This window comes from Chrysemys picta, chromosome 1, assembly GCF_011386835.1.
Source record: "Chrysemys picta bellii isolate R12L10 chromosome 1, ASM1138683v2, whole genome shotgun sequence".
Taxonomy (NCBI): domain Eukaryota; kingdom Metazoa; phylum Chordata; order Testudines; family Emydidae; genus Chrysemys; species Chrysemys picta.
The window spans coordinates 232,926,838-232,944,088 of record NC_088791.1 but is presented as its reverse complement, the minus strand read 5'-3'; the positions used below and the strand labels follow the sequence as shown (position 1 = coordinate 232,944,088).

General features: G+C 41.3%; 1 protein-coding gene across 2 annotated transcripts in view; it reads right to left on the bottom strand.

Moving 5' to 3' along the window:
• Positions 1-3,122: 3,122 nt before the first annotated feature.
• The window catches only part of SLC9A7 (solute carrier family 9 member A7), a 103,767-nt gene continuing 89,638 nt past the window's right edge, over positions 3,123-17,251 (bottom strand). For both annotated transcript variants that reach the window (XM_065580817.1, XM_065580818.1), the window contains 3 exons: positions 16,552-16,634; positions 13,702-13,807; positions 3,123-4,955 (listed from right to left, as the gene is read on the bottom strand). In XM_065580817.1, the coding sequence (XP_065436889.1) occupies positions 4,707-4,955; positions 13,702-13,807; positions 16,552-16,634 (438 nt within the window). In that variant the 3' untranslated portion in view covers positions 3,123-4,706. The remainder of the gene's footprint in view (positions 4,956-13,701; positions 13,808-16,551; positions 16,635-17,251) is intronic.

The window sequence follows — 17,251 nt, the reverse complement described above, 5'->3', positions numbered from 1 at the left end:
CAAATTAAGGTCACAGGAACCTTAATTGTAGCATTTCTTTTCACAAGAGCTTGTCTTTGCAACTTTAATGATCTTAACAGATGTTGTTTGCATGTAATCCACATATATAAGTTCCACTGGTAAGTGACGTACATAGGAGTAAGAGGTAGTTGTGGAGGAGAGAGAGAAAAGATTTTTTTTTTTGTGCAGGACTGTCAACAAATTAGTTTCACATCTACTAGCACTGGGGCAAAGAAAGGGGCATAGTCATATTAAAAGTTTGATTTTTTTTTTTAACATCCTTCTACATGACCCCACTGAAAGCACTTCCATAATTTTTCAGCAGACACATGAGCGCACCAAGGAAGGGTTAGCTGTGTTCTGAGACGGTTCAGGTACTATGATTGGGTAATTGTACTACAATGGCTTTTCCAGGATTGAATGAATGTTAACATCCTGTATAAAAAAATCTTTAAGTAGCTGCAAAACAGCTTTCCAACCACAATTGGTACACTAGCTTCTGTGGAGTGTTAAAGACTATTATAGTCTTAACTTTATCACTCTCATTTGGGACAAAGCTCATGCTGGCTCAAAGTACTAAACATAATTTTGTTTTAATGGCTAGAGAGGTGAAGCAGTTTTTGTCAGTACACTCAGTTCTTAAGCAAATTCCATAGCCCATTCCTTGAACCACAGGGTACACAGACTTTTGGTAAGCCAGAGTTTAAATATTGAATTGACATTAATATCTTAACATTACACTACTGCTGTGATGGCATAATGCACAGGCAGATGTCAGTCACAGCTTTGATACAGGTATCAGCCAATGAAGTGATCTTACATACTGTAGGCTGTCTGACTCAGCAACTCACACCGGTTAGCAGGAAGACCATCTCTTAAATTTCACTCTGATCTGACTAAGATACTAATGTATAGGGGTTGCCTTATTGCTCATCACAGTCTTAAACTATGATTTCCATTCAGAGACTCAGAGCAAGCTTGAGGGGGAAAAATACAGGAATTTCAGTAACTTTCCATAGTTTTGTTACCACATCTATTTGTATGTCTAAGTCAAGCTCTAGCCTAACAACCCAGCTTCAGTACTGGCATGAAGTTAAAATTTATCACACTGTTCCATGAAAAGGATTTTCACATTTAGAGCAAAATTTCAGTACAAGGTAAATTGGAAGAGCACATGAACCACAAAGGAGAAGGAAAAAATCTGAGCACCAGCTGAAAACATGCCATGCTAAAGATTAGATGTTTCTTGTGAGTTTTTAATAAAGAAATCTTATTAAAGGGTAACTTTCTGTAACAGTTAATGATTTCTATAGTAACAAGTGGTTGGTACTGTTAGTTCATTTAGCTTTGATTCATTCTGAAGTCTAAATTGGGAAGAAAGGTTGAAGTCAAAACTGATAAAGTGAAAGACGCCTGTTCATTTCATTGTTTTAAAGCAGTGGCTCTCAACCCTTTCAGACTGCTGTACCTCTTTCAGGAAGTTGATTTGTCTTGCATAGCCTCAAGTCTCACCTCACTTAAACTACTTGCTTACAAAAATCAAACATAAAAATACAAGTGTCACAGTACACTTACTGAAAAATTGCTCTCTCATTTTTACCATACAATTATAAAATCAATTGGAATATAAATATTGTACTTACATTTTAGTATATATTATATAGAGAAGTATAAACCAGTCATTTTCTGTATGAAATTTTCATTTGTACTGACTTCGCTAGTGCTTTTTATGTAGCCTGTTCTAAACTAGGGAAATATCTAGAAGAGTTGATGTACCCCCTGGAAGATCTCTGCATACCCCCTGGGGTATATGTACCCGATTGAGAACCACTATTTTAAAGCATAAAACTTATAATTAAAGACCCTTTCCTTTTAAGGGCGCATAATGAAGTTATCCCTCAGTCTGACATTCAGATAACTCTGTACTAGACAACTTTGCTGCAAGATGATTTTACATTAGTTTTTACAGTTAAGGGCTAAGGAATGAAACATTAAGAGGAAAGGTACTAGGCCCTCTTTCAGGGTTAGCATTTCAGATTTAACTCCATTTTAAGTATGCTCAGTCTTAACTCTGCTATTGGAAGCATTCTGGTACAGGATGTGCTAAAACTTGGAGCGAGTCTTGCAGTAGAAAATGGTAATTTTGAAAAGTCTCTGTCTCTGGCACTTCGTTATAGCATTTTTGAGAGATAATATGATACTTATTCCTAAATGCTTTGAGTCAATGTAGTTTTTCTTGTATGCAGTGGTGTTGTAGCATTGTAGGTCCCAAGATACTAGAGATACAAGGTGGGTGAGGCAATATCTTTTACTGGACCAACTTCTGTTGGTGGGAGAGGCAAGTTTGTTGAAGCTGGTTCAATAAAAGATATTACCTCACCCACCTTGTCTCTCTAATAGTCTTTGACAGCTTTTAGCCTGTCTTGAATTGCATATAAAGGTTTGTCTGACTCCAGAGATGGGCAAGTCCATCTGATTTGGACAGGTTCTGCTCTCTAAAAATCTGAAAAGGAGTTTGCACCACTTGAGGTTGGCTAATGATTTAAGTTTTTACAAAAGGAAAAGTCTGACATTATTAGGATTTATCACTCCAAATGTGGAATTCAGCGGGCTCTACAGAGTTAAAGTTATCAAGAGTAAACTTCATCATTTTCATCACTCCAGAAGAAGCAATTTCCTCCATGTTAGTATTTAAGAAGCAAGTCCTGGAATAGCAGAGATAGTGAGTGCTCACACACGATGCTATCCATTCTAATCCTGGGAGCAGAGTGCCAGACAGTTTACGTGGTCTGTTGCTTGAAGTGCTGTCAGCAGGATGCTTGAACTTTTCATCTCTGAACTACTCAAGAAGGGAGCAGATGGACACTGCGACCTTTCCAATTCCACCACAGAAGTGGCAGGTCTAGCTTTAGAAATCTTTTACTGCCTTGCCCCATGATGCAGTCATTAATTTGATTCTTTCAGACAGATCAATATTTTGTCTTTAAGAGGGAAGAAGTAGGAGGTAGATCACTGTATTTAAAATAAACGAAACTAAGTGCTGCTGTGCAGTTGGAACTCGTAATTTTAAAGTTAGCCCATTGTTTAGTTGAACTGGTCACTTAAGGAAAAACCAGAATGGATTTTTATTCATATATAAATTTTATGGGAAAGGAACAAACTGAAGTGGCAAGTAAAAAAAAAAAAAAAAAAGCACTTTAGCAAACTGATATTACATTACATTTTAATAGTGGGCCACAAAATGCCAGTTTAAAAAATAACATTTTCTAAACCATTTTGAGCCATTAAAGTATAACTTTACATCATTTTAAAGCATGCTTTCAGTAGCTGAGCTTCTGTTTAGGAGGTAATAGATTTCAACTATTTGCTTTAATACGCAAGAGGTCACTTATAGCTACTGAGCTGGGAATTAAAAAGCCTTAAGCAATAAGTTAAAGCAAGTTTACATGAACATGGGCCAAGTACTAAGCAAAGACATTTTTCCCTTTTCACATTTCAGATGGGACTAGAGTGTGTAGGCCACTTGCACAGTTTACATATTGTGCAGTGCCTTGCTGAAAGTTCACATGTACTCTGCAAGAGAGAATGAATATAAACACCTTTCTTCAGATGTAATAACCACAAATGGTTAAATTTATAGTATCTTTCCCTTTTGAAATAAAAACATTTGCAGTTTAAACCATCACAGCTAACAGGCAATCAAAGCAGATTCCAGGCATACTTCCCATCATAATATGGAACCTTTTGGTTTCATATATGTTCAATACTGTTTTCTAGCTGCACTGTAAGCAATATCACTATCTGCTCTATCTCCATGAAAAAAATTGGGTTCTGGCTTCCTTCATCTGATTTTTAACAACCTAATGAGAGAACAAGTGGTTTTTTAAATCTAAGCCTAGATAAGGGCTTGAGTCATTCATTTCAGTCTTGGACACGAAGAAGTTTTCTCTTGTGATGTGCTAGAAGATATGCGAACAGTAATACTCAAGTTGTCCAAAGCTAAGGGACTAAACAACATTCACTGCCTCCCTATTTAAATACTGAATTATTCTAAACTGTACCTACTATATGTTGCCAGTGAGGAAGTTGTGCTGTTTTCCCTTTTTCCTGAAGTAATTCAGTGCAGTTTGTCATAGTAACAAATCCCAGAAAAGTGTTGCATTCATGCACCTGTACTCCTAGTACATACTGTTCCCTTTTATACATAGTTTCAAGTTTTCTAGAGAGCAATTTAACACTGGACCGCCCGAAAATCAGACATGCACCCATACCTTTAAGTCTCAGAATAATTAGACTTTTGTTTGGGTTTCCCCTCCCTCACTCCCAAACCAAGCTAGAACTCCACCCAGCCTGAATTAGCTTGGTTCTGCTGGGTAACATTTTCACATACCTCTTCTCAGAAAGGTGCTGCAACTGAATGAGAGAGAACTGCAGCATGCTAATTCTACTTAGATTCAGTATGCAATTTTGTGAGAAGAGACTGACCAATTTTCCCATTTCTCTAGTTTAGACATTTAAAAACCCACTGTCAGCATCTTGAGTAAAAAAAAAAAAAAAAGTCAAGGTTGGTGTCTTCAGACTTTAGTAAAACCACTTATAAACAGGTTAGTTCAATTCACTAAGCATTCCCACCTCAGGTGACACTGGGGCCTGCAGTCTTCCTTGATCCATCCACAGCTATAGCTGTATTTTTACTGAGGCAGTAGTCATGCATTGTCTTCCAAAGGAAATACTAGTCGGGTGCCCCTGCTTGTAACTTCATTATCTCCCATTCCCAGATCGTGTTCCAATGCCTCCTCTGAACTACTTTTTGTTTTCCTGCCATCGAGGCTAGTGGTAGCAGTGCGGGAGCCAGAAGAGCCATTAGCAGTTATTGTCGTATCACCATATGTCAGAGTGAGGTCACCATCATTCAGAATAAAATCTGAATCCTCCTCTCTAAGCTGCTCCTGATTCTGAAAAAGAGAGAGAGCATCCAGTAATACTTGGTTAATATTCTCTTTTCATTGTTGTAAAATAGCTGAACAAAGGGGTCTACACTTACCAGTCAATACATAAGAGTTAACAGTCAAAATATACTAGAAAAACCCGAACTACTAAATTCTTGAAGTCTAGCCTATGTAAGTAAAAGCTAAAACTTTAAACCAAGTGGTTAAACATCACCTTACTGTTCCCTGTAAAGTTACTGCTATAAATGTAGGGTTTTTTTTTTTTTTTTTTTTAAGTTTAAAACCCTGAGTCATGGAGCAACTATGGTTGGTTCTTAGCACTGAAGAGTCACTGCAAAATAGTATTATGGAAGAAAGCTAATAGTACAAGAGTCTAAAAATCTAGGCTAATTTTTGCAGGCCAATATGCTAAATTATAAAGTGGGGTATAAAGTCTAAAGAAAAACAGCAAGTCGAGATTACCAAGGAGAACAATAAATAACAAAGCACTTACAAATATTAAGCTTCACAACACACATAGGATAGGTAAGTACTACTATCCCCATTTTACAGATACAAATGCAAACATGTGAAGTGACTTGTTCAACATTACATTGGAATCAGTCATTACCACAAAAGATGGAGATACTTACTCCAGGCACTGTTGAGAGAGAGAGAGAGTGAGAGTGTGTGTGTGTGTGTGTGTGTGTGTGTGTGTGTGTAAGTAAAAGAGGGATGTGCAAACTGATGAAGATTAACAAGTCACCAGCACCAGCTGCAGTACATCCAAGAGTTCTTAAAGAAATTTAAGAATGAGGTGACTCAGTAACAAAAATATGAACATATTAAAGCTAGCTCCCATACTGGAAAGCAGGGCATGTGTGTGTGAGTGTGAGTGAGTGAGTGAGTGAGTAAAAGAGCACTGAGGGCAATCCTGAGAATGAAGCCAGTATAGCCTACTTGAGTACAAGGTAAATTAATTTAATTGATATAAAAAAAACCCAACAGATCATGATAGCAGCTTATATAAACTTCCATAAATCCTTTAAGAAATTGATTCACAAGAGGCTATGAATACACTCAGTCATCATTGGGTGAGATGCAATGAACTGCTAGGGAAAACAGAAAGTAGGAATAATGGCTAATTTCCAACGCAGCAAAATGGGGCAATGGACCACAAAGTTCTGTGCTAAAACCAGTGTTCAATATGATATTGGAAAAAAGAGTGAACAGTACAGCTGGTCAGAAAACAGCAACCTGCCCAAGCACCCCCCCACCCCATGGAAATTTTTGTTAACAAAACCAAATCCCCCCCCCCCCCCATGAAATTTCTGTAGAAATTGACATGTTGGTGAAATATTTCAGCTGAAAAACAAATATTTTGATTTAAATGGTGCTGTGGTGTCTTATGGCACTTGTAATTCAGATGTCTTATACTCCTTTATGGACTCTCTGACAGACTACATTTTCCATGATGCACCATGGCCAGGGATTCCTATGATACACCTCTGCAGATCACTAAGAAGAGAGAAAGTAGAACATTCAAACTGGAACCACAGTGCTTCATGGAAGTTGTAGTTCAAGTGTCTTATGCTCCCATTCTCCACTGTAGGCTAGGCTGACCATTAGACTATATCTCCCATCAGGCATCACTTTCTCCACTTCTGGTGATGGGAGGTGGTGTCATAGAAGTCATGGTCTGTAGTGCACCATGTGTAAGGATATGATTTCATCACAGAGGTCCCTGATTCCATGACTAACAGACCTCGGACTTTTGGTTCAGCTGCACGGCAGGGCTCAAGCTGTCAGCCTCCCCCTACCCCAGACAGGCCCTGGGCTTCTGTGAATTTTTGTTTATTGCCTATGACCTGTCAGTGACTTTTACTAAAAATAATTGAGACAAAATCTTAACCTTAATCATGTGAGGTGTAGTTCAGCAAGAGAGCCCTGAATGGAGAGGAGAACGGGAGCACAGGACTGTTGCACTGTGGCTCCATTTTTAATGGAAATACCCAAATTTTCCACAGGAAAATACTACACAGAAAATTTCATCTAGCTTAAAATTTTCCACTGAAAAAACAGATTAGCTGGAGAATGGTCTACTAGCCCAGGTGAATGGTGAGGCAGCAAAACTTCAGATGATACAAAATATAGCAGTGGTTCCCAAACTGGGGTTCAAAAATGTTACGGGAGTTCTCAGAAAAAAATTCCCTAATGGCGGACAGAGCTGTCCCTAGGGATCCTGGGCAGCACAGGGCCAGCAGCCCGGAGCCCCTGGACTTCCAAGAGCGAAGCAGATCAAAGCAAGCATCTCTATCACACTGAGGAGATTTAACCTTCAAGACTCCTTATAAGAAATGGAACGGGAGGTGGATATTTTTTGCTGTTTTTAAAATTAAATAGGGTGCTAGTGTTATTTTTAAATTATTATGAAGAACAAGTTTAAGCTTTGTTGTAATGTACATTGTTTGCCTGGACTACTCAAGACCTGAATGCTTGTGTAGGAGGAACTCTGAGTTGGCTTCTTAGATACCTTCATGCTGGTTTCACATCTGACATTCCTTGATGAAACATAGGCGGCAGAGATGCCAGTACGGGGGGCGACGAGGGTCACGTGCCGCCCCCACGTCGGCGCACCGTCCCACAGGGCCCTCCTCTTTTTTTTCCCAGCAGCCCCTGTGGGCCCCCCACTTTTCTACTGGCACCTCTGATAGGAGCCTTGTATTATAACAGGCTTAATCAAAAGTGATTAAGCTACAAAAGTGAGATCTTGGAAGAGTGTTGTTGTTTTCATAATGCAATAAAAATACTGTAATGATAAATAATAATAAATAGTGTGTAATTAGAATGTCATAAAAACAAATTTTATATTTCCAAGATCCCTACTTTTATAATTTATGCTGAGGTAAGGGAGAAAATCCCTGGAAATATTCATTTTTACGAGGGGGTTCACAAGACTTGACATTTTAGTGAAAGGGATTCACGGGTTGCTAAAGTTTGGGAACCACTGAAATATAGGTTAGTCAGGACTAGAGAAGGATGTGATTAATTAATTATTTAGGCAAGGTAAGCAAGACACTCCTATTTACCATGTTGTATAATTAAGGCTGCAAGATTGTCATGGATTCCGTGACTCCATGACTTCTGCAGCGGCCAATACAGCTGGCTATGGGGCAACTCAGGCAGCCCCTGCGCCAAGTGCACCGGCCACTGCTGGGGCAGTCTTGGGCCACCATACCCCCCCCTTCCTCCCCCAGCAGCAGAATTTGGGTGTGGGAGGGGACAAGGAGTTGGGGCATGAGATGGGGTGAGGCGGGCTCTGGATGGCACTTACCTGGGGCCTCTCCAGAAGCAGCAACATCCCCCTTGCTCAGCTGCTAGGTGGAGGCGTGGCCAGGCCGCTATGGGCACTGCCTCCACCCAGAGTGTTGGCTTCACAGCTCCCATTGGCTGGGAACCGTGACCAATGGGAGCTGTGGGGATGGGGCCTGCAGGCGGAGGCAGCATGCAGAGCTCCCTGGCCGTGCCTCCGCCTAGGACCTGAGTTAAGGGGATGTTGCAGCTTCTGGGGAGCCCCCCAGGTAAGTGCTGGCCAGAGCCTGCCTCACCCCACCCTGTGCCCCAACCCCCTGCCCTCTCCCACACAAATTCTGCTGCTAGGGGGGCAGGAGGTGCAGCGCGTGGTAGGGAGCTTGCTGGCCCCGCCAACACCCCCCCCCCAGCACCAGCAGGGGTCCCGGGCCATCTGCCGCCCCCTCCCCAGCACCCAGGCTGCCCTCCCCCAGCACCCGTGTGGCCCCCAGGCAGCCCCCCCAAGTTTTATTCACTAGTATTTTTAGTAAAAGTCATGGACAGGTCATGGGCCGTGAATTTTTGTTTACTGTGCCCGTGACTTGTCCATGATTTTTACTAAAAATACCCGTGACTAAAACGTAGCCTTATGTATACTACAAGAGGGTAAAATCAACGATGCTGCAAGACAGAAGATTTAAGACTAAAGTATCAGAGTCTAATATAGAAGACCTTGATGTTTGTATGAATAAGAACATCCAATTAGAATGAATAGATAAAAACAGATTTTCAGAAGGTATATAAATGCTTATATTGACCGATAAATGAGGACTGTGACAAAAACAATACATCATTTCACAAATTTTCTACTATAAAGCTTCTTGCATCTTCCCCTGAAGCATCCGGTGTCGGCCTCTTCGGAGACGGACTAGGTGAACCATGTGGTCTGATCCTGCTTGGCAACTCTTGCTTTGCTCTTGGCTACCATCCTATGATTTTGCCATAAGACCATACTTATGAACTTATAAATGCGATCAATTTTAGGGCAAATAAATGAGTTTTCGACACATATTTAAGAAGCATGGCCTTCCATAACCCAAGAGACTATTGTATTTATCCCAACTCTTTGATTAGCATTTGCAACCAACAGGCTATTTATTTAATGTTTTTTTCTGAACAATCCAGGCTTCTATGAAAGTTGCTTCACAAATGATGAAACTTGTTTTCACAGAACATGTACTCTAACAATTATGTGTAATATGTAAATCTGTGATTGCATATTCCCAAGCAGAAAGGATGTGTGAATGAACCTACTGTGTTTCAGAAGGATCCCAGGCAACATGAAGAATTCTTTTGAGAAAGACGGGAAATGTATCCAAGTGGATCTCTGGGGACTTGAAATTCTTCCAAGAATAACTCTAAATTGGCCTCTACAATCCCCTATCATTCTGTGAAAGGAGCAGTTTGAATTCACTCAAGAAATATATATTTTACTTCACTGTTAACTCATTCAATTTGTCAGTTACACACACACACACCCCACACAATTCTGCCCTGATCTATACACTGCAATGCATTCACTTCGATGAATTTCACAGGCAGTAAGTCACAGTAAAACTTGGCTCTTAAGACTATCACACTCCTGGGAAAGGGTGCTGGGGTTACTAGTGGTTAAAAGATTAGAACCTATTTAAGATCACTAATTACACAGGCAATCTCCTCTGCTATCTATTAGAAAAGAACTGGGAGTGCAAAAGACGTGTACATGGCACGGTTTATATGTTTTTTGTACCAATAGTTGCAGTTTAATTGTAACTACTATCACCACTTTTTACCAGCACAGACAGTATGTGTAATTTAAATGACCACTTCTGATGCAAAGTTTTCAACTGTAACAAACAATATCAAGTAGCAGGAGCACAAAAATCTGTGCTACCTTAAATTTGGTGGGGAATGCATTCTGTCTTCAAGATTTCTATTACATAATCAAGCAAAATTCTGTACACCATCATGGAACAAATGCATGCAAGTCTGGTATAAAAACCAGGGGGTGGGGGGAGAAACTGAGAATTTCTGCACAATTTTATTCTTGTTTGTCGAAATTTCAAGGAAAAAAGACTTTCCAAATTTTGAAATGTGAAAACTTTTGACCAGCTGTAGTAAAAACCTATTGCCAGGTTTTCACTACCCTGAAAAGTAATTTAGCTCCCTCTGCTGGTTTTATGCCAGCAATGTTCTGTCCCTAATACATCCTGACATCAAAAGTATGAGTGCCCAATCAAGCAAGCTGTTAACAGAAAACCTTTGATAAAATGTAGCTTCATTAGGATGAGCAGACAATAGCACACAGCTGTGTTTTCAAACAGAAGAAAAAAAAGATTTGGTAGGATAAGCCAGTTTAAAGTAACAGCAAATATTATAAGCTTTTATAGAGATATCTGTAAAGACTTAAAAGGCAAACACCAGGGTTATTTATTTATTTTTAAAATAATCAGCTTCAGTACGGGAGGTATAACAAAGTTATTTTAAAAGTACAATTTGTTCCATTACTCCCATTTGTGCTAGTAAACCAGCATTTGAGGAAGTAAGGATTAAAGATTCTGGGTGGGGTTTCCAGAAGCAATCAGTGTTGGCTTGCCTCTCCTTCACTGGAGTCAATGGGAGAACTTCAGTGGGAGCAGAAGTAAGCCAATGCTGACTGCTTTTGAAAAATATCCCGCTCTACATACCAAGGTTTGCTGCCTCAGCACCTCACATTCAAACTACTTGAATTCAAGTGGTAAGGAGGACAGTAAATATCAAAGTTGGAAGCCATTATTTGCATTCCACGTACAAATGGGGTTGCTTGACTGCCACCAAGGTTTTCGATCCCTTTTCATCTAATTAAAACGCATCCAGTGCACAATGGGAAGCATCCACAATGTGAAAATAGCAAGATAATTTTAAAACCAGCTGTGGAAAGGGGAGGCTGCTTAAGTTCCCTCTAAGCTGCACCTACCAAGGGCCATGCAGGCGGGGAGAGGTGCCTCTCCCCCGGCCCCAACCTCGGAGTTGCTGTGGCCGGGGGGGAGGCACCTCCCCCCTGGCCCCGGGCTGCTGAGGCAAGAGGGGGCTGGGGGGGGGGGAGGAGTTCTCTCTCCCCACCTCAGCCCCAGGACAGCCTGCACCCCAAACCCCTCATCCCCAGCCCACCCACCCAGCCTGAGCCCTCACTCCCCCACCCTCTGCCCCAGCCCTGAGCTCCCTCCCACACTCCGAACCCCTTGGGCCCACCCCTGCCACACATTGCCTCCATACTGGTGCGCATAACAAAATTCATTCCACACATGGATGTAAAAATATGAGAGGGAACATTGGCACTGTCTGCCCATTACTTCAGAGAAGGAGCACGACAAAAAAGGTTGAAGGATAAAAGCAATGTGCTCACGGTCTTCTCACCACAACCTGCAGATCATGATATCCTCAGGCAAAGGCCTACAGGAGATCTCAGAACTAGACCTCATTTTAGTAAGTAGCTTTACTTCTTCCCTTTGGAACTAAGTTTTTGGCTGTGTTAGTAATGCATTTTTAGATAAGTCATTAATTTTATTCTTTAATCCTCTCAACTATACTATTTAAATGTACTAAACTGAGGGCACCAGCACAAAAACATATGCATTACGGGCATGCATATTTATTCCACAACGGACAGGACTGTGTTTTAACTGAATCCCCTGCACCTGGTAGGGAAGGGACAAAAACGTCCTCTGATTTGAAGTGTATGACAAGCTGGAGAGCTTACACGGCTGTCGCAGAACCATAGTCACCTAGTAGGGTGACCAGACGTCCTGTCCAGATATTTGCTTATTTGTCCAGTGTCCCGACCTACCTTCGGTCGGGACGCGAATTGTCCCGATATTTTGCCTCCGCTCACAGGCGGAACGGAGCCTGGAGGGGGCTCGCGCCCCCCTGCCCCGATTCCACCCTCTCCTTCTCCCATTGGATCCCTCCCCAAATCCCCGCCCTGGCCCCGCCTCTTCCCCAAGCACGCCGCATTCCCCCCGTCCCTCCAAGGCTTGCGCTGATCAGCTGTATGGTGGCGCAAGTGCTGGAGGGAGGGGGAGAGGGGAGAGAGAGGGGGAGCGGAGGCAAGCTGGGCGTGGCGCTCCGGTGGCCTTTTTTTTTTTTTTTTGCTCGCATCCTCATGAGAGTTTTTGATATACAAACAGTAAATCATCAGCTGATTAGGGTAATGCCCCAAGAGGAAAACCAAAAAACTATGCTGATTCAAATGTACTACTAGCTACTTACCATTTGAATTGGAAGTTTAAATTATGTAAAATAATAAGAGTAGAAAATAAAGCCAGACTTCAGAGCTAAATGAAATCCAAGACCTGCACACTCAACTAGTTAAATCCTTAGTTAATGGATAAAAGGTGAAGCTGAACTATAATAAGCTTTGAGATCATAAAAGGGTTGCTGACAGTATGCTAATTGGTTTGATGGAAGCCTTCCAGCCTAAAATCTATTTTAAGATTCCTAATGGCATGCCTATGATGGGAACAATGCCACTTTTAATGCCTACTGACAGAGAGCAATTAGTGTCATGGGAATTCACAAACTTTTTTAGGTCTAAAGTTTGACTTTGAAATGAAAAATGAGTTTCTAACGTGTGCAGAGACTGTGGAAGAAAGTTTTTCAAAACTTCTGGTGGAGGGTTATAAATCTTTACTAGAAACAGGAGAGTTCTTAACAGTCTGCGTCAAGAGTACGTAGCACGACACCCACATTTAAACACCAGAGAACTTGCAAGTTTGAATTCAGTCACATTTAATATTAAGGTTCCATTTATAAAGCGTTAACAGATGTTCTAAGCAAATTCAACTTGAGGAGTACGAGTTAGATTGCTGCAAGAGCATCAGTAGAAGGGGCTGGTTATTTTAAAAGTTATGAAAGCAGCATACTGACCTGTTGGTCTATCAATCTATAAAAATTATTAACAATTAATGAATTATTTATAAACAGAACCTTAATAAAGTGTTTTACCAAGTTCTGCATATTGCCTGCTGAAGGTGGATCATTTGGCTCTCCTAAGAGACGCTAAAATGCAACCCCCAAAATAATGAACAGAAATCTTGGTCTTGTCTTAATCATTTTATATTTAAAACCAGAAGGGATACTTTTACGGGACTGAACATAGATAGATTGTTGACAGGGCTTCATGGCCTCCTAATATCATAAAACGTAAATACTATTTGTGTATGACTTGAAAACATCATAGGCTAGATTCTCAGCTGGTTTAAGTCAGTGAAGTCATTGGAGTGACTCTGATTTATACCAGCAAACGATATTGCCCTATGGATTGGGTCTCAAACCTTTTGCTACCATAACTTAGCATGAAGCAGCACTTGCAACATCTTTCAAGTTATGTAATTTGTCCTGTAAAGGAAACTTTTTAGTGGAAGGCAGAAAAACAAAGTTAATATTTTGCCATCATACTTACATCATAAACCTGTGGAGTAGTCAAACAGCGGGCCAGCAGACCACAGCAACTTGGAAGGGTTGTAGTTAGCGGAGGGCCACTATGGGTGAGAATGGGCTTTAAATAACTTTTAAAAACAATTAAGGAAAACAGATGTGTGCTTGAAAACCACTGTAAAAACAAGATGATGTAATATAAATAATCCAGTCATTGATGTATAGCCAGTTCAAGTACTCTGTGTAAACTGATTACATTAACAGAAAAATCGGGTTTTTGGGATTTTTGCTTAAAAAAATTAAAACACACCAAAGTGGAAAAAAACTTTTCCCTTTAGTGAGTTTCCCCATGATCCTTTTGGAATTTTTTCCCCTCCCACATACTTCAGCAGAGGACTGGACTACTCTCTTCACAATCATTCATGAAACAATAGCTGGATCCATATCTGGAACGGACAGAGGAGAAAAGCGTGCACATCTGGAAAAGCTTTGGTTTTCTGTGTTGGCAGGCTAGGCAGAGGGGCTCAGGAAGGACAGACACCTTCTCCCACAATCTGCAATGAAACAATTTCTAGAGTGGCTTGGTTTAGTATGGCACTAAGAACTAAGCAATAAAGGCAGCGCTGGTGCTCATCGCTGACCGAGAACAAGCGAGGGCAGGAAGCACAAACCTTGAACCTTGCCATCTTCAGCATAATGCAGTACCCAGGCGTGGGAGCTGGGGGAGAAAATTGGAAGGCCAGTAAAATGGCATCCTTAAATCCTAAAAACAACTACAAAACCACTAACTATATTCAAGAATAAAAACAGTCTTATCTGTGTTTTAGAAAACACATCACAAGGGACGAGAGAACAACAGAGGCTCTGATTCAGACCATGCAGTGGTGAGAAGGAACTGAGGGCACGGTTGGTCTTCTCCGCCCTTTATCGCCTGGGACAAAACCATGAGATGGAGCCAGACTGCATGCATGGACCAACAGACACTAGTTCTTTTTAAGCAGACTAGGGGTCTACTTAAATCACAGAGAAATCTCACGATTTGCACGGGTTGGTCATGGAATAAATAGCAAGTTTTGTGGAGGTGTTACCCAACCATGAAATTTGCTATTTATGCTGTAACCAACCCATGCAAAAAGGTGTGATTTCTCCACAGCATTTCTCAAACTAGACGCCCAGACCCAAAAGCGGGTCACAAGCCTATTAGGGGGTCGTGGTATTGCCACCCTCACTTCTGCGCTGGCTGCACCTGAAGTTGGGGTGGTGGGAGAGTGGTGGCTGCTGCCCAGCATGTTATTGGCACCCTTACTTCTCTATAGCTGCTGGGGGGCAGAGCTGGGCTCCTGGCCAGCAGCTGCCACTCTCCCTTCAGAGCTGGGTGGTGGGGGACCAGGGAAGACCATATTTCATGGTCCATGACACGATTTCCACAGCCGCAAATTTGGAGGACGCCTATGTGTAACCCCTCAGTGGAATACAATAGGGACCATCACTCAAAGAAGAAGAATCTCCTTTTTACTTGTGAAACAATTGAACAAATTTCATTTGTTGAGAGAGCTATCCTGCAACTACTTTAAACTTGGGATTCAGAGGTGACAGGCTTCTAAATGAGCCCAGTGTATTAACCAACACCAACAAGCAGATAACATTTGTACTGAACTGTACCAACCAGAAACCAATTGCGCCCTACTCAGTCATCGGTGCTGAAGGGCACATTTTAACCGTGCTCTTTGTGAAACTAAAAAAAGCCAATAGCAATAAGAAATTCTATTTCTGGATTCCAATGTTTCATCAGCACAAAGCCTGCAAAGATCTTTCCCCAACCCACTAGTCGCTATTGAGAAAACAAGTGCATTAGAAGCCAATCTCTTGCATTCAAAATTCAACTGTAATAGAGCGAACAAAGCTGCTTTAAATTAATGCTTTTGCCTCTCCTGCACCTGCTGGGGACTGTGCTTGTGCCAGGGTCAGACAAGAGGAAATAAAACTGCCAGCCAACCCTAGTTTACAAAGGCAGATCCTTGAGGAGGGGGAGGGGTAGTTTAGTCAGCTCTGCTTCCTTCTTCAAAGGCAGTTAATCACTACCACATACTCTGAATTATTTCCCAGCTCTCTTCACAGTGAGTCTCACAAAAGAATGCTAAGTAGCAGTACTATCACAGCAGTTTGGCCTAAAAATTGACCTACTGATACTTTGACAGAGGCTCCAACCACTTGAAAAGTTGTCTCTTAAGGATTACAAACATTTACAAGTATTTCAACAAATCAGTGTATGTGCTCCCTTAGGTTATGTCTACACATCAATGTAAACCTGGGCTCAAGCCTAACCTATCTTGCGTCCACACACCAATTGTGCTAACATTTGTAGCCAGGGACTTTTTTGGAGGGTGGATGAGTCAGACTGAACTTCTGAGTCCTAGACATCTCATATCATGTACAGGGTATCCCATAAGGGCTCCATCCTAATGAAGCAGTATGGCTATTCAAAGCAAAGTAACTGAGCTGGAGAACAGAGGTTCAGGAAGAACTAGACTGCTAGTTCTCTGGGCATTAGCAAAAATGAGAATTGTTTTGCAAAATGGAAACTGATCACATTTGATCCGTTTCCCGATCATTGCTTTTGATGCAGAATTCCTTTTCTCAGTAAAGCTCTTCTCTCCCCACACAAGGGTGAAATACCACATGCCATAATGAAGGAAATTAACTGCAAGTTCAAATTTCTGCCCTGTGCCCCAAATCTATAATGCCCTCTGCTGAATGACCTTTATAAAACCCCATCTTCAAATCCATAAATCCAGAGAGTAATAAATGGCAAAGAAATTGAACATTACATTAGCTTCCATATCTTGAAGCTAAGCACTGCTTGTTAAAAGGATACTTGTGATCAAAGCTATACCATAACCTGAAGAGCCAAGCACTTTCCTGCTTTGTCCGGTTTCCTCTTTCAGAATCTGGACCATCCTGAGAATGAAAGGACAAAATGCACTCTGTTATTTCTGGAAACACAAACATACACTTCCACCCAAAAATTCCACTGAAACTATAGACATAAATGTAATCCCCACTGAAATGAGTAACACCACATTTACATGGGATTTTACAGGGGCGGGGGAATAATTTAAAAAAGAGTTAGGAAGACTGGTGTGCTGAGAAAATGCCCCACCCTGCTCAGGTCAGTGAAGGGCCATTCCCCTTGGTTCAGTGCAGAAGATGTATGCTTCATGTCATGGGTCCCTCTGCACTGGAGTGAAATTCATCCTTAATTACTTGAATGATAAAAAACATTCCTTCTCCTAAGACTAGTTAAATCACCGATGACTGACTGTGTACCTCGGGGAAAAGTCACTTTACCTCTTGTGACTCAGCTGATGCAGTAGTAGCATTGGGTAAAAATCTAAAGCTGGAAACCGGATGTTGCATCAGAGAGCTAAGCCGTCCTGGATAAATACTCTTAAACATTAGACCCTATGGTTTGAAAGTTTTTACTGAATAAAATGGACTGGAACATTTCCAGATTTGTTCCTATTCATCTCAACTTTGGCTTCCTTTACTCTGGGTTTATTTGATATCTTTGCCTT